The 24249-nt window shown below is 37.6% G+C and overlaps 4 protein-coding genes and 1 long non-coding RNA gene across 8 annotated transcripts; 3 read left to right on the top strand and 2 right to left on the bottom strand.

The window, feature by feature from the left end:
- Positions 1 to 431: 431 nt before the first annotated feature.
- On the bottom strand, positions 432 to 1289 carry LOC125192172 (CASP-like protein 1F1). Its single transcript, XM_048089676.1, has 3 exons — positions 1084 to 1289; positions 877 to 1000; positions 432 to 789 (listed from the first exon to the last, which is right to left on the bottom strand). Exons 1-3 carry the CDS (start codon positions 1263 to 1265, stop codon positions 562 to 564), a joined length of 534 nt encoding a protein of 177 aa, XP_047945633.1. The 5' UTR covers positions 1266 to 1289; the 3' UTR covers positions 432 to 561.
- An 820-nt stretch (positions 1290 to 2109) lies between these two features.
- LOC125194384 lies at positions 2110 to 7717 on the bottom strand. 4 transcript variants are annotated; one of them, XR_007171747.1, is made up of 7 exons: positions 7570 to 7717; positions 5390 to 7053; positions 5039 to 5290; positions 4546 to 4626; positions 4104 to 4203; positions 3741 to 3959; positions 2110 to 2341 (listed from the first exon to the last, which is right to left on the bottom strand). XR_007171747.1 is itself a non-coding variant. In XM_048092567.1 (7 exons), exons 2-7 carry the CDS (start codon positions 6617 to 6619, stop codon positions 2285 to 2287), a joined length of 1929 nt encoding a protein of 642 aa, XP_047948524.1. In that variant the 5' UTR covers positions 6620 to 7053; positions 7570 to 7717; the 3' UTR covers positions 2110 to 2284. The 4 variants fall into 4 exon arrangements, 2 of the variants coding, with proteins under 2 accessions (XP_047948524.1, XP_047948526.1); XM_048092567.1 differs by having other exon boundaries at positions 3741 to 3949; XM_048092569.1 differs by lacking the exons at positions 2110 to 2341; positions 4104 to 4203 and having other exon boundaries at positions 3747 to 3949.
- A 1594-nt stretch (positions 7718 to 9311) lies between these two features.
- LOC125195179 lies at positions 9312 to 9842 on the top strand. The gene has a single exon (XM_048093365.1). It carries the CDS (start codon positions 9312 to 9314, stop codon positions 9840 to 9842), a length of 531 nt encoding a protein of 176 aa, XP_047949322.1.
- Positions 9843 to 18130: 8288 nt separating this feature from the next.
- LOC125195178 (protein ANTAGONIST OF LIKE HETEROCHROMATIN PROTEIN 1-like) lies at positions 18131 to 19416 on the top strand. The gene is made up of 4 exons (XM_048093364.1): positions 18131 to 18418; positions 18507 to 18663; positions 18826 to 19277; positions 19396 to 19416. Exons 1-4 carry the CDS (start codon positions 18131 to 18133, stop codon positions 19414 to 19416), a joined length of 918 nt encoding a protein of 305 aa, XP_047949321.1.
- A 2456-nt stretch (positions 19417 to 21872) lies between these two features.
- Positions 21873 to 22378, top strand: LOC125197198. Its single transcript, XR_007172014.1, has 2 exons — positions 21873 to 22105; positions 22193 to 22378. It is a non-coding gene; the product is annotated as an uncharacterized LOC125197198 (long non-coding RNA).
- Positions 22379 to 24249: the final 1871 nt, after the last annotated feature.

The following is a 24249-nucleotide window of genomic DNA, read 5'->3' as shown; positions in this document are numbered from 1 at the left end:
TGAGGAAATGCTAGGGATAATAGAAAATTCAAATTTAGCTAGGTATAGATATAAAAAATTGTACTGTAATTCAAAAAAAAATTAAAAGAAGACAAGACTTCATTGGTTCATTTTTCCAAAGTTACAAAAAAGAGATATATAGATATAGAAAACAAACTGTAGCGGTAATGCTATGAATTACGATAGAGAAAGGAATATAACTTGAAGCCTAAAATATGTTTAAAAAAGAAATAGTAAAATGAGAAGAAATTTCAGGGGCTATATAACTTTTTGGCAATCACATGTGATTTTTCCCCCATTCATGCATGTAGCTTTTTATTGTGTATCCTACTTAATATTCGTATTTTACCCATATCTAACAAAATGAGATAATCTAGTTTCATGTGGTTTTTAACGTGACCCATGGTATTTGAGTTCAATAAAACAATCAATAAAAAGGAATGATTTTATTATGATCGTAATTAAATAGACAAGCAATTGGATTCGGCCAAACCCATACATGAATATAATTAATACACCAACAAATTAATACTACACATTATTACATAAAGAAATCTAGCTTTAAATTGAAGGTGGGATTTTCCTTGATTGGTTAGCGGAGACGATAGTGAGGATTAAATAAACAAAAAGTCCCAAGAATCCAACAACTGAAGAAGCAATCACTCTGTTGCAAAACTTGCCAAAATGATCACAAATCTGCATCCAACCGGCGTGGGAGTTGCCAAATTTGCCCACATATGCAATCGACATCGCGGCGCCTAATCCAGCCATTAACAAAACAGTAACAGTCTGTTGAAAGAATTAACACAAAAACAGTGATAATCTGTTAACATCTATATTTAAAAGGAGGTGATTTGAATTGAGGTTAAAGTGTACCAAGTCATGGAGGAATAAGCAGAAGTAGTAGGTTGAGTTGAGTGGCTTTCTCTCCATCAAGAACACGGCAATCATTGACAAAACTGACAGTGCAAACGCGACAATATTTGCGAATGCGTAAAACCTGCAATATATATGATATTATAAAAACAAAGAAATGTTTGTGTGTATATTATTAATTATTGTGTTGGGTTTGAATGATAGTACTTGAAAGCGGGGGAATAGGAGTAACGGGCGTCGACTTGGATTCCGAAGACAAGCGTGGCTTGCTTGTTGGTGATCATAAGGCATGCAGCAGAGAGGGTAGTTGCAATGGCCAATATTCTGAGAAAGATTTGTGATGCATAGTGAGATTTTGGGGTGTTGAGGTTGTCTTTGGAGATTGCCATTCTAACTATGTATTAGATGAATGAAGAAATGGGATTTGTGGGGGTGTATATATAGCACTTTTATGGACTACTATAACTCACTGTGGAAAGATAAAATCATAAAAGTACCTACCTGCCCACAATTTATAGGCCCTGGTTTTGGTTTTCACTTGAATGCATACTTTTAGTGTTATTGTTTCTTCAAGTTGGAAATTAGCGATCGGATATTAAAAGTGTTTACTTCGAATCATGGGATAAATCAATGAAATATACTCCATCATATTCATATCCTACCTTTAATAAAGACTTAAAGAATAACACGAGTTTTAGTGCCAAATTGGTAAAATATGAGATAGAATATGAAAAATAGTTTTAAGGAGTAGTATCATGTGTGGTGGAATAATTTCTAAAAGTAGAAGTGAACTCATTCTAATGGCCGGACTGAAAATGGCAAAACGTATTGATTGGCATGCAATTTCCGAAAAATATAGTTTCTCTTCCAACCTAATATAACAAGTTTATGGCCTATTTTTCAAGCTAAATGTAAATTGAGAGAAAATGCAAATTTCCCTCAAGTGTTGGTCAAATTGACACTTGGTATATATTCTTAATTGAATACCATAATTATAGATTGAGATTTTTTAATTTAAGTTGAGCGTAAAAATGAAACATTAGTCGGAAAATAGAAACTGGGATGCTCAGCTTTACCTTAACAATATGATTCCGTAGGTACATCAACTTCAGTCTTATTCATTCAATTCTACTAACATTACACATCTACTTATATTGCTTAAATTTTAAAATTATAAGTATTATCTACTTAAAAAGGTTGAAATTTGAATGGCAATATCACAATCCAGCAACGAACCGATAAATTTATTTTGTGGATAAATAGATGTTGAATGTGCAGTTTGTACAACACAAGCAACATATTATTGGCATGAATTTACATGTGATGTGGGTTTTGGTGACCCATTTAGCAGCATCATGTATGTACAAAGAAATATATACTGGATCAGGAAATCATGGAAACAAGGATGTTATTGACTGATGTCGAAATACTTTGGATTTGAGGGATAATCGTATTCCACTTGCAACTGCACCAACAAATTCAATCCCTTGTTACTGGAAGAGCTCCATGTAGGGAAAACGAGATAAAAGCTAACTAACATAAACGATCACAAGGCAGATGCAGATGCAAGTTGTGGAGAATCGAGCAGCACAGAGCATTCATGTCAAACAAGAAATCACACAGAATTCAAATCATGGAAAAGGAAAAACTTTATGAACGATTTATCTGCGCCTCTTTCAATTTCATGAGGCATTAGAGTATTTGCATACTGCAGAGGCAAGCAAGACGCACAATTTCCAATCCAATTTCAATGAAACTTAGTTCCTAACACTAAGAATCGAAGATGAAAGAAATAATGCCTATGCACATAGCAATATTGACAAGGCTCCTCTTCTTATTTTCCAGCCAAAAGTTCAACACGTTATTTCCTGTGATTCAGAGACCTATTATGTCTTGGGAATTCTACCGGTTCTCAACATATCACCGGTCACCACCCTAACCACATTGGCCTTTAACAAGCCTTCTTTGATATTCTTGATAATTTAATCGCGTATATTTAAGATTGAGTCACTTATTATCAGAACCTCATATGCATATATTCAACCAGGTAAAGTTCAAGCTACACACAATTATAAGGAAATACACACCATTAAGTGTAATAATCAAGTTTTAAGTTACTAGTAGTTACTAGGTTGGGCATAGGGTGAAAAAAGACAACTTTAGGAGAACTCCATACATCCATCTCTTGTGCTAATACGGGAGACGTTTTTCATCAAAGAACTATAGAAACCTCTAGCAGGAAATTGACCCGTGACTACAAAAATGATCACTTTATCCCATGTTAACAAAACAAAGCTGATCATGGAGGAGGCTAACTTAACTTGTTCAGAAGAGTTCAAATATTGAAGTTTATATGTTACGATGCTAGGTCCTAATAGATAGTATAAGTTTGACAGCGTAAGAGGATTATAACATTCAGCCATCATCTTATCTTATGCATGGTCTGTGTGCACAGGTTTAATGCAAATAGTCAACACAAATAAATCAATTTGGAAACCAAATTAGTTCAATAAGAAGAATAATGTTTCCAACTATGATAAGTAAGATCATGGAGCGTATAAGATTGCTATGATAATTGATGACATAGACACCTGAGGAGCACTAACATTCTAACACGATATTTTACTAACAAAAAATGTAGGGAAACCTCCATTCCTATCATCCTATGGGAAAGTAGCTACTAAGATATTAACATCTCGTTTCAGGATATCATCATAGACCGCATCATCAATATAGATCAATCAGGGATGCTACGACAAGGTTACGATACCAGGAGGGTGCATAAGAAACTTTGTCCACCAGAGAGGGGGGTCACTTGTTCTGTATTATAAACATGTGACGTGATAATTAAAAAATGCACGTACCTTGCCCTCGTCAGAATCTGAATGGCGCTGAGGGAACACAACTCTCATCTCATTGTACAAGTAAAACCGGCGTTCTCCTAGACAATCCATGTTGTCACTTGATGGTAGGGAGGATGGACCGGATTTAGATTTCATACAATTTTTCAAGCTCTTCTTCGAGTGGGGGCAAATGAAACGGAGATGTACTGCATAACGCAGAACACTGGAACCTGTAGCATTCTATATTAACCTTTGAGCGGCAGTATACAGATTTACTTTTATTTCCATCAGACAAACTAAAAGAAATGTTATTTATATTACTGCAATCATTCTCTAACAAGCTGCATGCATCAGTACAAAGTGTCCTCTGCTGTAAAGAATCACCTGATACAGAGAGCGTGGGGAGTGATCCCTCATTCATTGTACCAGAATCTTTCTGTCCACCTCTATCCACAGCCAAAGTGGCCTTTTGTCTTAGAAATGTCTATAAGTTGAATAGGACACATTAGATGTCAAACTATTGCTGGTCAAAAGTTATGGACTGATTGAAAATGATCTGAGATAATTCTTAAGTTTTAACTTCATATCAACTGATTTGAACTGCTTTGTCTTACAGGAAACAGAAGCATGTGTCACCCTTAACAGTTAAAGTAAAGTAAACAAATCACAAATTGACAGCTGAAATCCAAGATAATACGAGGAAAACATTATCTTTTGGTAACACAAAAATAATTGAATCAAAAGATATTACTATGGTAAAGGCAGTAAGCAGCAGATTAAAGAATAAGATAATCTCTTCGTTTGATTTCAGAAGCTTCAAACTCACCTTTGTGCCAGCAGGCATGTCACTCAAATCATAGTTACAGAAGAATGTATGAATTGGTGTTCTTTCTGGATTGCTAAGGACCTGCAGTGAAGCTTTCTTATTAGAGATATATTTGCGAAACTCAAATAGCAGCAATCGTCTCAGTTGAGAAACAACAAGCCAAGACTTGCAAAAAAGGTAGACAACAAGTTTTCAAAGTGTCAAACCACTGAAACCAGGTAAAATGCAATTCACTGGAATATATAGCTATGTCATACAAACACCAATCTTAAAACCGCTATGAAGGAAAGTTATCCTTTTTCAAACAATCAACAGTCTTCCATAATTCCCACCATATCAAAGAGGTAACAGCTGTAAAATATTTAGCAGAGAAAATTATCAAAGTAAAAAATACATCAGGTGAGAAATTGTCAGTGCATCTTGAAGGCTTGAAGCACATGGTTAGAAGAAAAATCAAGAAAACAAAATGGTAGTAAGCAGACAGAGAGAACACCAATTGCAACCGGCCCTTCATAGGTATTTTCAGGCGAGCTTTGTCATCAGAGGAGCCATTTGCACTGAGGCTTCTCTTCAGTGTTGGACCTTCACATTTGTTTGAAGAGGAATGTACAGAAAGATCTATAGATGAGTAGTATAATAAGTAGTTATCACCATCAACACTAGTTACAGAAAACGGAAGTTTCTGTGGATGAGGTGAGAATTTTCCTCCGGTAATATTCAGTACTGCAAGGAAACCATCAATTTTCTGCACAAGACAAATAACAAAGTTATGTGAAAATCAGACAGCTTACAGACTGCATTAGATCAGATTTAGATAATCAGTAGTAACAGGGAATAAAGATACCTGGTTGGCAATCCCAGACGCTAACCTACCAGATAACAGTGATTCCTCAAATGAGCCAACTAACGACCTTCTGACTAATAACCCACTGAGGGATCTACCTATTTTTGCATTTTGAGTAGTAGACTTTCTATTATGTCCGTGAACGGATATCAATCTCTCCGGTGTTAATTGATCAAAGTTCAACAAGAAATCTTCATCATCTTCAAGCCCTCTGCTTGATATGATGACATTCTCATCCCTATGAAACGACACAAAGCTCGGAATAGTTCCTTCAAGAGACTGTTCGACATCTTTAAATGTTATGCAGCTCTCATCAAACTCCCTTTTGGGATCCCTAGATCCTTGAGAATTTCTTATTCTCCCACAAAATCTTGGTCCAAGAGGAGATAGAGACAACGGAGTGGAGACTAGAGCATCCCGTGATATACCCACTACTCTATCCTTAGAGGGTGTTTCTGTTTTTCCAGTACAAGATGTAATACTGTTATATGATGAGATGAGATTTTGATACATACATCCATGATTTTCTAACAAGGGCCCATCAGTGATGATCCTGCAGTTGACGTCACAATCTTCTTCTGATAGACTACTACTCCTTGAAAAGATAGGTATAGACCAACTTGGTGGACCGCCATGGTCCAAATTACCAATGTGAGCTTTTTTATTCTCATTCAGGGTAATGCCATGACTACCTCCTCTTAAGTGGAAATACTTGAGGTGGGCTGTGTTCCCAATTTCCAGACGCTCACCCCCAAATTCATCGGGCAGAGCCATGCCATTCAAAGGCGACAATAGCCTTTTCCTAATTATCGAACTCGAATTCTCATTTGCATTGCTACTTATACTATCCAGATGTTTGTCTTCATCCTTATTGGTACAGTTCACGAGACCATTAGGTTCAAAACCCACGATCCTTGAAGCAGGAGTTTGAATGTTCTTTTCACCACGACGCGGCAAGAAGATAGTTTTGTCAATAGATTCAATCCTCAATTTTTGCAAATTCGGCACACCATCTTGAGGCAAACTAACCGTACCACAATCCTTTGCACGTTCCCCCAATGAAGAGCATTGAAAGTCATCAGTCATGCAATTGTTTGACTGCCTAATGTGCCTCTCACCCACACCAAAGCTTCCTGCACCACCAAACCGTGTGGGTATCTGTATCATTGAGCTCCCTGACGTAGACACTTCATCAGCTAAATTTCCTGATGGAACTTGAGGCAAGCCCATTCTGACAGAGTAGCTTACTCGTTTCACTCTTTACTTGACCCCCAAAATCTACAAGTAGATGCTCATGCACCAACTAGTGACAGTTGATTAAACCAAATAACGGTCTTTATCCTCTTAAAAGAAAACAAGGGAACCAATAACCAGAAATCATCAAGAGTCCGAAGAACAGAACGTGCTTATAATATTCCTCTGTTTCCAAGTACTGTAAACAATAATCCAACATAAACTTCAACTGTATCTCTAGATGGTTGTTTATCTATCCACCCGCCGCAAGGCCTTTCCAGTTGGAGTCCCTTCAAATATACCGGCAGCCAAACTTAGACGTGAAGCAAAATAAGAAGCAGAACAGGTAGCATAATATGCATTGCCTTCTGTATCGAACAAGGAGAAAAACCTCGAAATCATCTATTCACTCAGAAAAATCACAATCTATCCTGAAAAGAAGCAAAAAGAGCTGGTTAATCATGTCGTTCATCTGCTAAATGGTTGCGAAATAACACGTGTTTGCACTAACACAGTACTAATTTCAACTCAGTTTTACAGTGGAAAAGTACCAAAAGAGTACATTCTTATCGGATTTGCTAAAAAAGAGGTTGCAATAATTTATGTTTACACCAATCCAAAGCTCAATCATAGACTGAAAGAGAAAGCAATCCATCTGAGCATCATTTCCTAAAATTACAGTAGCAAATTACAACAAAGACTTGAACTTTAGATAAACCATCCCAAACCATGAAAGTTACAGGTAGACGATCAGTGATTCATTTTCAATAAAGTAATCAAGCTCCTTTAAATGGCATACAATCCCAAAAAATGAAAATGACAACCCATAAACTCAGATGGTCTTTTAAGGCAACAAGAAGAGCTCAATCAATACCAGAAACCAGCAAATATTGCTTTTTTTACCACAAAATTGTGCAAAGAACATTCATTGTATTGAAAAGACCCACCAGCTGAGATTGCAAATATCGGAAATGGCGAATTTTTAATTGGATTGTTACAGAAGGGGTTTACATTTGGGAAAGTGAATTGAAAACGAAAAGAATGCAGTGAATCTTGCAATCCGAAATTCTGCCAGCGGCGTCTCGTTTTATCTGTTTCTTTCCAAAGGATAGAAATCCATTTGAGTATATATAAAACCTATCCATCTCTTCAATCTTACTACTATTTTATTTGTCTCTTAAAAATAAAAATATTAAATTTACATAGATTCTAAGATAAAATTAATAAAGTAAAATAAATAGAAAAAAAAAGGTATATTAACAGTATAAATTTCACCTTATTAAAAAAAATCTATTTTTAAGAAATAGACAGAAAATAAAAGAATTTACATTTTTAAAAGGGGACGGGAAAGTATGATGTTTAGAGCATCTCCATCCGTGCTCTTAAATAAGAGCACGGAGGTGAGCCCGGACCCACTTTTACTCTTTGTCCTTAGGCAAGAGTACAACACACCCACATCCGTGCTCTTCCGCAAGGACAAGCTCAAAGGTCCCACTATTCTATTATTCAATTTAAATACTTCAATTACTAAAAATATTTCTACAATATAAAAATACATTAAAATATAAAAATTACATAATTAAATCCTAAAAAATAAAAATTACATAATTAAAATCGTAAAAAATAAAAATACATAATTAAATGTGAATTTTTTGGGGAAAAAAATTGAAAAATAAATTAAAAGTGTGTAGAAAACGGATATAATTTATTGAGAAGTGTGAAAATAATTTTATTTATTTAAAAATGATTTTTTTAAATTAAAATCAAATTTTTAAAAAAAAATAAAAAAAAAAACGAAATTGTCGTTGGCCAATCGCGTGCCGCCACGTCAGCCTGCTCAGCGGCACGGACGTGCTCTTATTTAAGAGAACCGCCCTGCCACTGGCAAGGACGGACAAGCTGCATTGGCGGACGAGCTCGTCCTTGCTGCTGGCAAGGACGGACGAACAACTTTTTTCATACCGATGTGGATGCTCTTATGGAATATTTTCTAACGTCAAAATGGGCTAATAAAAAAAAATACAATAATTATACTCCTATCACGTCTTTGTAGTCAACTTTTGAGGACGATGACAAAATATGTGAACTTTTATTAATGTGCATCCATTTCTAATGAAATCGAATTTCAATTAAATTGAATTTAAGTGACATGTTGAAAATGTCAAAATTTACATTGATTTCATTTGAGATTGTTAGGGAGTGTGCTTGGATTAATAAGGACCCAAGCTACTTAAGCTTAAGTTCAGGACTCTAAGGATATCTACAATGGGACGGACGATGCAGGTCATCCACAATGGGCGGACGATAGGCGGACGATGCGACGGACGATGCATCATCCGTCGCATCGTCCGCCCCATTGTGGATGGCCTTAGAGTTCTGAACTTAGCTTAAATGCGACCGCCACTGTGGCATCGCGGACGATGGCTTCTCCATCGTCCGCGCCCAATCTATCGTCCGCGGACGACGCGCGTCCTCCGCCCCTTCATCCGTCGCATCGTCCGCCACTGTGGGTGACGTGGACGATGCGACGGACGATAGAACGTGTTTTCATTTTTATTTTTTATTTTTTCAAATTTTTTTTTCTATTTAATCACCCCAATTCTCATACCATTTCTCATCTCCCAATTTTTCTCTCTCATCCCTCACTTTCCAATTTTCTCACTACAAAATTGAATCCCAACGGTGACGAATGGAGTACGTCGGAAGGCATTACTCGGGCCTTGACTCGGTCTTATTCGATTGCGTTAATGATGCCGCGGCGGAATGCTTGGCACAAATGGAGTGTGAGCGTGCAGCGGCGGAGCAGGCGGCGGCGGCGCGGGTCCCTCGGCTGATTCGACGTCGGACGTTTGTCCCCCGCGAACACGTCGTAGCTCACCAACGTCTGTTCGCAGACTATTTTGCCGAGCAACCACAGTGGGGCCTGACGGTTTTTCACCGCCATTTTAGAATGCGGCGAGATCTTTTTCTCCGCGTTGTCTGGACGTTGGAGGGACGTTTTGATTACTTCCTGTATCAGATAGATGGCATCGGCAGACCCGGACTTACGCCATTGCAGAAGTGCATGGTTGCGATCCGGCAGTTGGCCTACGACACCACAACGGATATATTCGACGAGTACCTTCACGTCGGGGAGACAATTGGCCGCGATTGTCTGAAGAATTTTTGTAGGAGTTGTGGAGGCTTTTGGCGACACATATTTGCGACGTTCGACTGCTGATGATTGCCAGAGCCTGATGAGGATGCACGAGACGGTGCACGGCTTCCCTAGAATGCTAGGGAGCATCGATTGTATGCACTGGCAGTGGAAGAATTGTCCGACGGCGTAGAGAGACCAATTTACTAGTGGCTACAAGGGCAGCCGCCCGACGATGATCCTCGAAGCCGTCGCTGACCACCGCCTCTGGATTTGGCATGCATACTTCGGTGTAGCCGGGTCGAACAATGACATCGACGTCCTCAACTCGTCCACCCTCTTCGCCGATCAATGCAGGGGTCACGACCCGGCCATCGAGTTCACTCTCAACGGCCGCCAATATCATATGGGGTACTACTTAGCCGATGGCTTATTCCCAAGGTGGCCTATTTTTGTGAAGACGATCAGCTGCCCAATGGGTGACAGGAGAGTTTTGTTTGCGGCAAAGCAGGAGTGTGTGCGGAAGGATGTAGAGCGGGCTTTTGGTTTGCTCCAATCGCGGTGGGCAATAGTGAAAGGTCCGACGCGTTTCTGGTTCAAGAAAGTCATTGCCGATGTCATGTATGCGTGCATCATCATGCATAACATGATAATCAAACAAGAAGCTGGACGTATCACCGATTGAGTCGATGATGAAGGTGGATCTAGCTCCAGCACGGTGACCCCGCCTGTCGCTCGAGGGTTACCGATGGGCTTCAGTGAGGTTCTAGAGAGACAGACCTCAATGCGCAGCCAACAAGACCATACGACGCTCATTAACGACATGATTGAAGAAGTTTGAAAGCGTTATGACCATTGAGAATTTATAGTTTTTTTTTTCGCAAGGTAAAATTTGAATTTTCAATGGAATGAAGTGTTTTTATTTGAAGTTTTTTCAATGTAGTGTTTTTATTTGAAGTTGTTTTCTCCAATTTTTGAAGTGTTTACATATTAAAAAAATAAATAAAATGCTTAGGGCGGGGCTTAGGACGGGTTATAGTCCGCCCCATTGCAGGTGGAAGGGGCGGAGGATAAAATGCTGATGTGGTGGTGGATAGGGCGGGGCTTGGGACGTCGTATAGTCCGCCCCATTGTGGATGCCTAAGAAATTAGCTCACTCAAAACGGTTCAACTTAGACGTAGATGAAATTAGTTAAGGAGATCTTGCTTCTAAACGCATTTCCTAAATCCTATGACCACCTCAAGGATGTCATGTTGGATTTGGGATCCCCTGATGTGACTCCAAGCATAGCTAAGGTTGCTACTATTCCATATAACACATATTTTATATTAAAAATATAATATTTTTATGTTATAATTTTATAATTAAAATATTATTATGCGAGACAACAGTTATTGCTGTGCTTGGAGCCATAGCAGGGGATCCAAACCCTGTCATGTTATAAATGAGGGAAAAGACCAGTACATTAGACTATCCTCATCAGTGACTCTCACCCAATCCCAATCAACTTTTTAATAAAATACTCATTTCTTTTTCATCCACGTATACAACCCCCAACTTATTAAAACTTTTTACTTCCATCAATGACCTCAACTCAACCCCAAACATATTGTCTTTTTCATATACTTTTAATCAATATAGTAGCAAATGATAAATTAAATATAAATAAAAAAAATGAAGTAGTTCACGTGATTTTTTGGAAGAGTGGTTCAAGTGATTTTTTTTTAAGAATAATTCACATGATTTTTTTTGAAAGAATAATAATCATTGAATAAAACAAATTAATACTTAAAAGTAATAAAACATTTTAATGTTCAACCAATAAAAGTAAGTCATGTGGACTTGACCCCCACTTCTTCTATGGGTCGACAGGTAACACCAAACAATGAGGGAGAGTTGGAGTAATTAATTTTAGAATTATTTTTATTTTTGCTATTTTGTCTTTTTATATGTGATATTCTAACTTGACCAGAAGTGAAATCTTTTTTGCAAGCTCCCATTTGCCCGAGTTTGTCGTTGAGTTTTGCAGTCATACTCTCCCATTCTTTGGCTTCAAATCTAATTTTCAAGAGATAACCTTCTTCTCTTTTTTGCATTATCATCTCATGAAACAATTCTATAAGAATTTTAACTGTCTGTATATTGAAAATCCAGCACATATCTACTAAATCTGCATTCACAAGATGAAATGTGTAATGAATAAGCATTCTACTCAAAATTCTACTCACATTCTGCTCAAAATGCAGACTCAGACTACTCAAAATGCAGACTCAAACTGCGAAGCAGAAACTGACCTAATTCTGCACTCTTTTTTCTTCTCTCAACTCTATGCTCTTCTTCTCTTTTTATTTATGCAAACTTCATTGGTTGAAGAAATTGAAGAAGTCATTTCACTAGGATATGCAAAATCTTTGGAAGTAGAAAGCTAGGAAGTAGTTGGAAATGAATGCAAAGTTGGCTGCGAAGTTTCTAATACGACTCAAAATTTCAGCTCCAAACCCGAAAAAGGTTATCCGACTCAAAAATTTTAACTCCAAACCCGAATTCAAAACCCAAACCCGACTGCAGGCCCCCCCTGTCAAAATTATGACGTAGGCTCGACCACTTGGGCCGACCTTAGCAAGCATTTTGGTGTTCAAAAACATAAATACACCTCTGGTGAAAGTAGATATATAATCCATAAACCAAACAAAACATATTCTGTAACACCCCGAATTTCCGAACCCTAATCTTAGAGTCCTAGAATTAATTATTGATGACGTGGATGATGTGAATTATTTTGATGAGTGAATTTATTGCATGAGTTTCCTTGACCGGGAAGTTTGAAAAGTCAAATTTGTTGGTTATGTGATGTGGCATGTGATTTATTAAATTATGAGATTATGTGGTAATTTATTTGTTTAAGAGTGAATGAGAATATTAGAGAAAATTTCCATAAATACTTGCCACCCAATTCTTGTGATTTTCGAACCCCCTTGATTTTAGAGGAGGAATTCTATTTTTCCGGATTTAATTTAATTCTTGGGATATTTATCCAAATTAAATCCAAGATCCAATTATTTCCTTATTTTGAAGAGGAAAAATCGAGCCCCCTTGTGCCTTGGTGATTTTCGAAAATCACCTATTGTGGGAAGGAAGGAATTTATTTCATTTTAGTTAATCCCTTATTTGATTTCCTTCCATACCTAGAATTAAATTATTCTACCAAATCTTTCCATACCTCAAGGAATCTTGCCTTAACTTATTCTAGACAATATTTAAAAATCCATGCCTTATTTAAAAAGGCATAGGGACGCCTATTTCCATCCCAAGTTGGGAGAATTCTTATTTTTATTTTGCTCCGTGATATTTTATCCTACTCCGTAAAATATACCAAAACAAAATCTTGGCTAATTAAAAGGCCAAATTTTCGAAACCTACATGCCTTGGAACCCTAGAGTTTATTTTTGGTATTTCTTCTTCCCTACTCTATAGTATTGATTATTTAATTGTGGTGAATAACATCTTACCAAATATTCTAAAGATCTCATTGGACTCTATAAATAAGAACCAAAACCCCTAACCCTAGCCCCCACATTTTCGAAACCCCCTCCCCCCACTCTCTCAAATTTTTCTTCTTCCACACACCAATATTTTGTCATCCTTTGAGAAGAATTTAGAGTTTGAACGCCAAGATTCTTGAAGAACCAAGTCTCTACTTTGTTTCTACCGATCGTTTTTCTCTAAAAAGGTATTTTGTTTATGAGTTCTTATTCTTATTCTTCTTCTTCTTCTTCTTCTTCTTCTTCTTCTTCTTCTTCTTCTTCTTCTTCTTCTTCTTCTTCTAACCGATTAATCGGTCTTCTTGAACCATCATGCATCTTGGTTGAGTGAAAGTGGGATAAAAGGGATGTGGGAATATGTTCATGTGCGTGTGTGTGGCGTGTGTGTGTGTGTCGTGTATGTGTGTGTGTGTCGTGTATGTGTGTGTGTTGTTGTGTTGTGTAGTGTGTGTTTGATGGCTAAATATTCTTGTGTGATAAACATGATCTTGATTAATTAGTAATGATAAGATAAATCGATGGGAAAAGGGAAAAAGTATTGAGACATGCATGAGTAAGAGTAGTATTGAACCTAATTTGTGATATGTGTCTATGTGATTAAAAGGTGAAACTTTGGTTGCGAAGCCGGATAACGGAAAAGCGAAACTACTTGAAAACTAAGCAATCGAGGTGGGCTTTACTCTTAAAACTCTCTTTTATTTTGTCAAAAGTATTGATTGGTGTTATAAGGGTGGTTTAACTGTTATGCCATGCCCATGTTTGTTTTATTGTGATATTGTGTGCCTGATGCCTAGTTTGTGAGTTCGCTCCATTGGGCTATAGGGCTATGAATGTGATTATACGAATTCGGGTCTAAGTATGGGCCGCAAACCCTACCAGGCTGTGTACACGAGGGGATCGGGAGCCGTCCTTGCTAGTCGGCCGGTCTCGTGGGCGAAAAGTGTGGCCACACTTTCGTCGCACCATGGAAAGATTGTGATTGTGGAAATTGATGAGAAAATGGGGAGTTATTTTGACTGGCCAGTCTATGAAAATATATTTTGTGATACTCGTGATATTCTCTTATAACTGCTTAAAACTCGAGTTCACTTGGTAAGGGTGGCATAACTTATAAAATGTTTTGGCAATGAGCTCACTGAGTATTTCAAAATACTCAGCCCTGCATGTGTTTTCCTTATGTGCAGGTTGAACGATGACGAGCGGTGGCGGGTGTTGAGCATGATAACTAATTAAGATGTATATTTTGAACTTCAAGCGTAGTTGTGTCCTCATACATAGCTACTCTTTCTCTTGGTCGTCTTCCGCTGAATTTTGATACACTTTAGGATTTGTTTTTGGGATATTTGCATCTTGCCTTCGATTTGAGGCCTTAGCCATTTTCTTGTGATTTTTATCTTGGATATTATGTTGTACTCTTGAGATTTTGATCGTTATTTAAGATACCCCTTTCTCTTTCTTATTCAAGCTTCTAGGTTAAGTTGTTGCTTTACTGCTCTGATGTTTCCTTTAAATGCTATGGTCAACACTCTTTAAATAAAACCCTAGCCTATGTTTACTTCTCTAGAGTCCGTTTGGTAGCAGCCGCCACATTTATTGTACCCTAAGAGGGCGGGCTGTTACAGTTGGTATCAGAGCCTCGGTTTCTTTCCGCTCTGGACCCAAGAGTCTTTGTTCAAAATAGAGAAATTTATCCTTGTACTCTTATACTAATGAACTAAATATGGAAGGCTCAACCGTAACTCGTCCCGTTCAACCACGAAGAAAGAGGTACAATGTATGACTATGATTTATGATTGAAACTTTATGCTCTTGAAAATTTCGGTGGAAAATGTATTTCTTTGTGAAAAGCATGCCTTAGAAATTGGATATATGGTGTGATTGTGAAGCGATGCTTCCCGAATGGTGATCTGTCAAGTATTGTATGCGAGTTTGTGAAATTGTGAAATGTGAAATGTGATTACTTGGCTGCTACGAAGCAACTCCTATGTGAAATATGAAGTAAATACTATGGCTTTTGGAAAATGTGGTGAAGTTATGAAACGGGAGACACTATGCAAATGTGTAATTGCTTCTGTTTAATAATGAGGCATGATGTATCACATATTGAGGTATGATTGTGAACACGTTTTGCTTGATGTTGAGATTTGTTATTACATATTCAAACTGCAAGTTTAACTTGAAGGACGTACATGTTGATTACTTGGAAGACAAAAATTTTAATACATATTTGGTTGAAAAATACATGATTTTGAAATTGTGAAGGCGAAGTATGACGCATGTGTAGTTGCAATTATGTGATTGTGAAATAGATGGACATGAACTGCATGAAGTTGGAAATGCGATTTTGGTGGATGATGCATTGATTAAGTGCTAATCTTTACATATATTAATATACGACTCAAAAGTTGGTTGCGAAGTGTCTATACGACTCAAAATTTCAGCTCCAAACCCGAAAAAGGTTATCCGACTAAAAAATTCCAACTCCAAACCCGAATTCAAAACCCAAACCCGACTGCAGGCCCCCTCTGTCAAAATTTTGACGTAGGCTCGACCACTTGGGCCGACCTTAGGCGGGCATTTTAGTGTTCAAAAACATAAATACACCTCCGGTGAAAGTAGATACATAATCCATAAACCAAACAAAACACATTCAAATCACTCACATCTTGGCCAAAATAAATCATATGATAACACCAAGAAGCAATATGAATAAGCATTCTACTCAAAATTCTACTCACATTCTACTCAAAATGTAGACTCAAACTACTCAAAATGCAAACTCAAACTGCGAAGCAGAACTGACCTGATTCTGCTCTTCTACTCTTTTTTCTTCTCTACACTCTATTCTCTCTTCTTCTCTTTTTTATTTATGCAAACTTCATTTGTTGAAGAAATTGAAGAAGTCATTTCACTATGATATGAAAAATCTTTGGAAGTAGAAAGCTAGGAAATAGTTGGAAATAAATGCAAAGTTGGCTGCGAATTGTCTATACGACTCAAAATTTCAGCTCCAAACCCGAAAAACTAAAAAATTTCAACTCCAAACCCGAATTCAAAACCCAAACCCGACTGCATGAACTGATTTCAGTATGAATTGATGGATGTCAGAAGAGGATTTGAGTGTTGTGCGAATTTAGGAGGCGTGAAGTTGAATATCGATTTACACAGTTTTGACTAATTGGGAAGTGTTGAAGCGTTGGTGAATATTAATTCATATTTAGTTTTAGTTATATTTTATCATTATTTTTGTTAATAATTTGTTGTAGTTATTTTTTTGGCAATTAATTAGTTTTAGTGTATTTTACTAAATACAAAATGTGACATATATAAATATAATTAAACTTGATTGATGTCACACTTATTGGATAGCACGGGATTTTAGGAGGTTTTGTTTGTCAAATGACTAATATAAGAGTGATGTTATAATTTTATTGAGCTTTAATACTTAAGTTATTTTTTCCCAATTAACCGCCTCTTTCTAAGAGAAAGCTGTAATATATCCAAAAGAGATATTTTACGTTATAGATTTTTTCATAATTATTGAGAAATCATGTAACCGCCCCAATCAACTGATTATTTTATAAAGAACTTGCAAGTTAGAATAAAGAGCATAACATAAATAGCTTCATAAATATTCAATTGTTAAACACGTCAAAGGATGAAGTTGGGGAAAATACTCTTTGTGTTTTAGGGTCTAGGGTTTAGGGAGAGAGCGAAAATTCCATAGAGCATTTAGTAGGGTGCAATAAATAACACATAATTATCATATATATCAACCGAAAATGTGGTCGTATCTGATTTCGCAATTTCATATTTAACACATAATATTCATAATCAATTATATTATTAATCGTAAGTATATCAATTAGCATATAACCATTATAATTAACTTACATAAGAAAATAAAGTATCACTGCAGAGTGCCCTACTCCAGTTCACAACATATCCACTTTCATATTATTGTCAGGGTGCGTTTTATAGATGGAAATAAGTGAGACTTTTATTTTTATCCACGATATTCTCAACGTTTTGTAGCCTTGACAATAAACCAAGTTGACATTGGACATATCTAGTTTGAAATCCTTTTTTTACTGTTGAAATTGGAAAATAAATTTAAGCAAGTGTCTCGAATTTCTCACCCTGAATTGTTTGCGTATTCCTTCAATTATTTTCCTTTTCCCACTATCAACCCACAAATTATTAGGGCATCCATTCTTCTCCTCGTCGTCGAAGACACCCGTGCCGGCTGTTGACGAAATTAACACACAAACAGCAAACACAAGTTGAAGACGGGGCTCCGGTAAGTTATCTCCAACTCCACTCTATAATTTACATATCTTCCAGACCTCATATGTCCCCACCTTAGATTCGTTCATATTTCAAATCAGCCCCATATAAATAGAGTAGTATGATTTTTTTTTATGTACTTTCTATGGGTAATGGCAATTACTATGTGTTGATGAGAAAGTTTCGAACACTGCATCTGATTGAATGCCCCTGTGTGAGCCCGCTTCGAAAAATCTGAATGTATTTTGATTAACTGACGTTTGCCCTTGTAATTTTGTTTCACAAGTCACGCAATGATGAATGGGAAGTCCAATTCCGAATTGGTGTTGCAAACGGTTATGGATGTGGTGCGAGACCACCAATTTGATGTTTTGTGCCTTATCCTAGTGTGCCTACGGTACAACAGCAATGGGCGGGGCAGAGGTCGGCGTGGTGGCACATTCAGATCTCGATATAAGTTTGTGAGCAGACTTCCGGGGTAGATTCGTCATATTAACCGTCTCGCTGGAGTGAATGACAGGGTTTGTATGGATAATTTGAGGATGGATAGGAATGCATTTGGAAGACTATGCATCATACTACGTGAGTTCGGTGAGTTATCAGACGGTAGGCATGTGAGCGTCGAACAACAGGTTGCAATGTTTTTGGGAATTCTTGCGCATCATAAGAAGATCCGGGTGGTGAAGTTTAAGTATTGGAGATTAGGGTACATTGTTTCCAAATATGTCCACACTGTTTTGAGGGCTGTACTAAAGCTTTACCGAACTTTTTGGGTTGTCCCTGACGCGGTCTCCGAAGATTGTGTTGATAATAGGTGGAATTGGTTCCAGGTATAAGTTACACTCTAAGATGTCATACTGAAAAAAAACCTGCAAATCTCATTCAATTTAACATCCTCTGTTATTTTCCACAAAACAGGGTTGTCTAGGTGCCATTGATGGCACCTACATCAACGTCCAAGTTCCGATTGGTCATAAACCACGCTACCGCTCCCATAAAGGTCAGATTTGCACTAACACACTAGCTGCATGTGATCATTATATGCGATTCGTGTATGTTCTGGCTGGTTGGGAAGGTTCAGCCAGTGATGCGCGTGTTCTACGAGATGCAGTTACTCGACCTAATGGATTTCGGGTACCCAAAGTTACCACCTTTGTTACTGAGTAAAGTATCCTCAACGTGTGGATTTTTTTGAATACAAATTCACCTTACAAACTACATGTATGTTTGTATGTAGGGAAGTATTACTTATGCGATAACGGGTATGCAAATTCTAATGGATTTCTGGGACCGTACAAAAGTGTAAGGTATCACCTCAAAGAATGGGGTATTGGAACCGAGGCTCCACAAAATGCACGTGAGCTCTTCAATATGAGACACTCTCGGGCGCGCAACATCATCGAACGGGCATTTGCCGTTCTAAAAATGCGATGGGGGATCTTACGGAGTGCTTGTTACTATCCGCTGGCAATACAAACCAATATAATTTTGGCTTGTTTCTTGCTGGACAACTATGTGCGGGATGCTATGCCGGTTGACCCTGTTGAACAATCAATCCATGGCGTTGACGAAAACGCTGGTATCAACGTATACGACGATGGTGGCCCCGTGGAATACGTTGAAAACGTTGAACCAACCAACGAATGGAGTGCAATGCGAGATGAGTTGGCAGAATCTATGTGGCAATCTGTATGCCACATATTCTCATTTACTTATTTGATTTGCGAATAAACGATTATCATCATTTAATCAGCTTATAATTGTCTAAACTTAAGTCTGATTTTTGTGTTTTGTGTTCTTGTCACAGTACGTGAACCACGGTGTTTGAAGTCGACCATTGGCGTCCCGATGGACTAAGTGAAGAAGGACTTCTTTTGTTTTTTCGCTTTGGTTTATATGTATGAACTTTGTAAAAGGGCTGTAATGATAATTGTATGCCTTTTTGAGCTGCGAGGAAGACGTAAGTTTGCGCTTTTGTATCTCCCATGTTGCTGTGACGGATTTTTGTGTTCATACTACAAACTGCATAGTGCGCCGTTGTACTTGGTGCACGTAGATGTAATTACAAAACGATATTCAATTACAAACCCCCACATCGACATCGACCCACTACAACGACCCATAACGACACTGCCCTATGCTACTACAAAATAGATTAACAAAATAGTTATATAGGCGACAACTATTGTGCACTTAATACTACCTAAACTTCAAGGCTTGCCTTTGTGTGCATTCCCCAAAGGGCTGCACGACGCACATGATGAACCACTCGGGGAGCATTTGATATTCAGAACGACACCGTGGAGAGTTCGGCCCATACTAAATGCCACCTTCCGAACTAGCCCACCATCAAAGTCCCGCACATAGTAGTATGGAGGTGGAATACGTGTGGATTCGCGGTCTAGGGAGTCGACGTCCTCGTCGAACAACTTGCGACGCACCGGGGCTTGCTGTGGAACTGCTCCCGAGGTGACTTCGTCGACATCTACAGACTCGAATCCGTCAATGACAATTACTTCAACACCAGGAACTACAGTTTCCGAGATGACCACGGCATTTGTTTCTATCTCCTCCTTAACATCGTTGAGCCAGAATAGAACGGCAAGCCTTGGGAACTCCGGCTCGTCGTGGTAGTAGTAGGCACCGGCGAAAGTGTTAATCTACGTATAATGCATATACAGAACTGTACATATGTTAGTTTACTTTACACATGTTCGCGAAAAATAATTGCCATGGAAAATTCCTTCAAAATTTCAGCCCAAACTTCGTCAGAAGCAACTACGACCTTGTCTACAGTGTCCCATCTTGTCCCCGGTGTCCCGACGACACTCTTAAACGTGCGGTACCGTGTCTCATATCCACCCTGTCCTTTATCTCCGACAGAGTAAGATAGCAGCCCAGCTCCGACCCCATCTTCACCCCCGCCTCGAAGATGGCCTCGTTTGGCACGCCCAACCCGTCTCGATGAAGCGTGGACTGCATCCGCACAGCCGTCGACAGAAACAAATCATCCGCCTGGGGTGACCATTTGCATGTGTAGAGAAACGTTTCCTGTGGTGGAATATTCATCTCAGCTAACTTGAGATGCGGTGGTAATTCATGTGTGGTATCATGTGATCTATTTATAGAAAGATGATTGTGTTACAGCTAATAAGTCATTATGCATTGGGCTAATTTATGGTTGTAATTGACTAGTTTCAACCCCTCCATTCGGCGGAGAAAAAATTCTGTAGTCTGGACATACCAAACGGCATAATGAGTTGGTATATCGTACAAATAATTATTTGACAAATGGTACTCTATAAAGTCGTATTCCAAGTATACATAACTACAAAAGAAAATTAATTAATCATATTTATAAAAATGTAGTAAGTTACGCGCTTATTTTTTTATATACTATAATTAACATTTATTGACTATATAATTTCTCATCTATTTACTACTCCCTCCGTCCTACAAAAGATGTCACACTTGTGGGACGACACAAGATTTTAGGGGATTTTATTTGTGTGTTAAATGAAGAGAGAAAATATTATTTTTATATTCATGTGACAGAGAACTTTTTCCAAAAATGGAATAGTGACATCTTTTGTGGGAGAAACTAAAAAGGAAAGTGTGACATCTTTTGTGGGACAGAGGGAGTATATAATAAAAATTAACATTTATTTACTATGGCTTTTTTCATTTATTTACTATATAATTTACATTAAAATATTTATAATAACTTGATGAAAAAAATGGTATATCATGAAATTCCAATTTAGTTACTAAAAGGCAATACACACATGATGATGTTATATATAACTTCGTGTTTTTCATATAAATAGAAAAGTTTAGCACTTAATTTAGATTTGTTGATGTAGTAGTATTATACTATTTTGTTGACGTAGTATTATTTTATTATTACATTATGTCTAAATTTATTTGTTATTTTATTTATAAAGTATAAAAGATATAACTTGACGTTTATAATTTCATCCAATTACATAAAATATACAATTGGATGTATGCTATGACGAATGTCCAAATTTTAGGAGAAATTTCCATAATTTAAAGTACTATTTTAATTAGTTTTATATTCATTAGCTTCTATGTAGATTTATATGCACTAGTGCATTTTGTCCTGCCACTCGTCGACGTAGTTTCGGCGCTGCCGTCAGGTGAAATAAATACCCCTAGTTAATGAAGTAGTTGGGTGGTTGTAACTTGTTGGCATTAAACGCAAACCAACTACCACGATGAGGCTCCATAAAATGGACCAAATGTTGATAACTCGACCATTTTACTCAGCGGAATCCCCCTACCACATCCATGGCTGATTATCCAGTGATATGACAGGGTAAGACTCTTCCCGCAGAAAGAGCTGTATTGATTTGCATCTTTCTCAAATCAAAAATCTCCCTATCTAAATTAATGCTTTTGGCTCCATGAGAGACGGTAGATCCGGCGGCAAGGATGGCACATTAATCCCGCCTTTCTGGAAGACATTCTCTGTAGAGACATGCCTCGAAAGTTTAGTAAGTTACCCATTTCTTTGAACCATTACACGCATCATTTAGTACTTTCGGATATAACTCCATAAAATTATGTTTTATGTTATGTAGAAGGTACCTCCTGAGTGGGTGCACCGGCATGGTCGGAACTGTTGGGGAAAACGCAGCGGAAATTGCAAAAACAAATAAATCCACAAAAGAATCTATTTAGGTGATTATGTGGATCGATTCAATTTCATGCTTGAACATGTAGAGACATATAATTGCGCAATTAATCACATAATTTAAGTTAAATTATGATGTTGATTCTCCAAAGAATCGAAGTGGCTTGCTACTTCTCCACATGTAGATCTTGAAGCTTGATTGTGAATGCAAGACCAAAGATCTTCTAACCTATGACCCTTAACTCTATAGATCTAAATTCCTTGTGGGAGGAATCTTTTAGAAATTATAAGGATCTTTGAAGGAGAAGACAAGAAAACCAAGAACACACAAAGAGGAATTTTGAATTCCTCTATTAGAGAGAGAGGGTCGAAAATTCCAAGTGTGGAGGCTAGGGTTTTGTGTGGTATATTGTCTCCTCTCCTTACATCTTTATTTATACAGTTTATGATGGGCTAGGTTAGGGATCTATGGGGCTTGGATTCGGCCTCCCCAACTGGACTTTCTTTACTAATTAAATTATAACCCATAATTCAATATAAAGCCAATGTAATATTTCTTGTGCCACTATCGAAGAAATACTGATCGCTCATCCAATCCGTGATTACAAGCAATCCGGGTTAACCTCTTTAATATATTATTTCCCGTGTCTAAGACTTTCTATATCCATTAATTAATTTGTAGTCTGCTATAGACTTTAAATTAATTAATATCTTTTTATTTCCAAGAGTTTGTCTAGTACGAGATGTATATCAAAATATAATTTTCCTTTTCTATTTATTCTTGGATTAAATCCAAACCGGCCGGGTTTCCGAATAATAGAACTTCTCTCGAACACCTCTTGGGGATATAGTCAAACCACGCAGGCACACAAATCAATGTAATAGAACTTCTCTCGAACACCATACTTTGGTTATTAATTACTACTACCCAAGATATCAAGAATATTGGGTTGCGAAAAACCCGCACCTATTGATAAGTCAAAGCAGCGTATGATTAAATAACGCGTGTCCTATATTATTACAAAGATTAGGAAATATTAAATCTCCAAGACATCGTCTTACAGTAGATAGCAACAAAGACGTGTCTATACTTTAGATCCATTCAATGCGATACCACATCAGTGTCACTAGTCATTCTCAAGGTAAAGACGACTTTCGGATAGACACTGCAACCTTTCACGATAGGTAGCCAAGGCCTATCTAGGTTGTGAAAAAAGTTTTACTTCTATAAGGTACCGGTTGGGCCACCTACTGTGATGACCTTTCCACGACCCAACCTTCAATGTAGAAGACTTAGACTGATTTTACTTTCCGACATTTTAATTATATAATTTAATATATAATTAGATACGGTCAATACCCATTAAAGTAAAATACACAGTATGAAGAAAACATTTATTATTCTCATTAAATGAAGAGTGCTTACAATATACAAGCAATTTATCAAATTCAAAATAAACTCGAAAAATGCTTTTTAGTATATATGTTCCAACCATCTCCCACTTATACTCAAAACATGCTTTCGAGTATACTACTGTCAATTTTCTTCAATTTCTCCCACTTATAGAGAAAGCAGGTCTGAGTCTTTAATGCATCTAACACCTATCCCTTCCATATGACGATTGAACGTCCCACCCGATAGGGCTTTCGTGAAAGGATCAGCAAGGTTGTTTTCTGTTGCAATCTTGACTACTTATATGTCACCTCTCTGTACAATCTCCCGAATGATATGATACTTCCTCTCAATGTGTTTGTTTGCCTTATGGGATCGTTGTTCCTTTGAGTTTGCAACAGCTCCAGAGTTATCACAATAGACTGTGATACTATTTGGCAAACTCTGAATCACACCCAACTCCTTTAGGAAGTTTAATAAGGCTAATTTCATGCATCGGTTATATGGTAAAAAGCGTTACAATTTGTTGGGTCTAACATGTTTCCTAAGCCAGGTGTGTGATAAAATCGCTAGATCGAGGGAATGCTGAAGGAAACGGTCTAGCAAAGGAA

This window comes from Salvia hispanica, chromosome 6 (genome assembly GCF_023119035.1).
Source record: "Salvia hispanica cultivar TCC Black 2014 chromosome 6, UniMelb_Shisp_WGS_1.0, whole genome shotgun sequence".
In the NCBI taxonomy this organism is placed as follows: Eukaryota; Viridiplantae; Streptophyta; class Magnoliopsida; order Lamiales; family Lamiaceae; genus Salvia; species Salvia hispanica.
The sequence above is the reverse complement of the archived record's forward strand: the minus strand, read 5'-3'. Positions and strand labels throughout refer to the sequence as shown.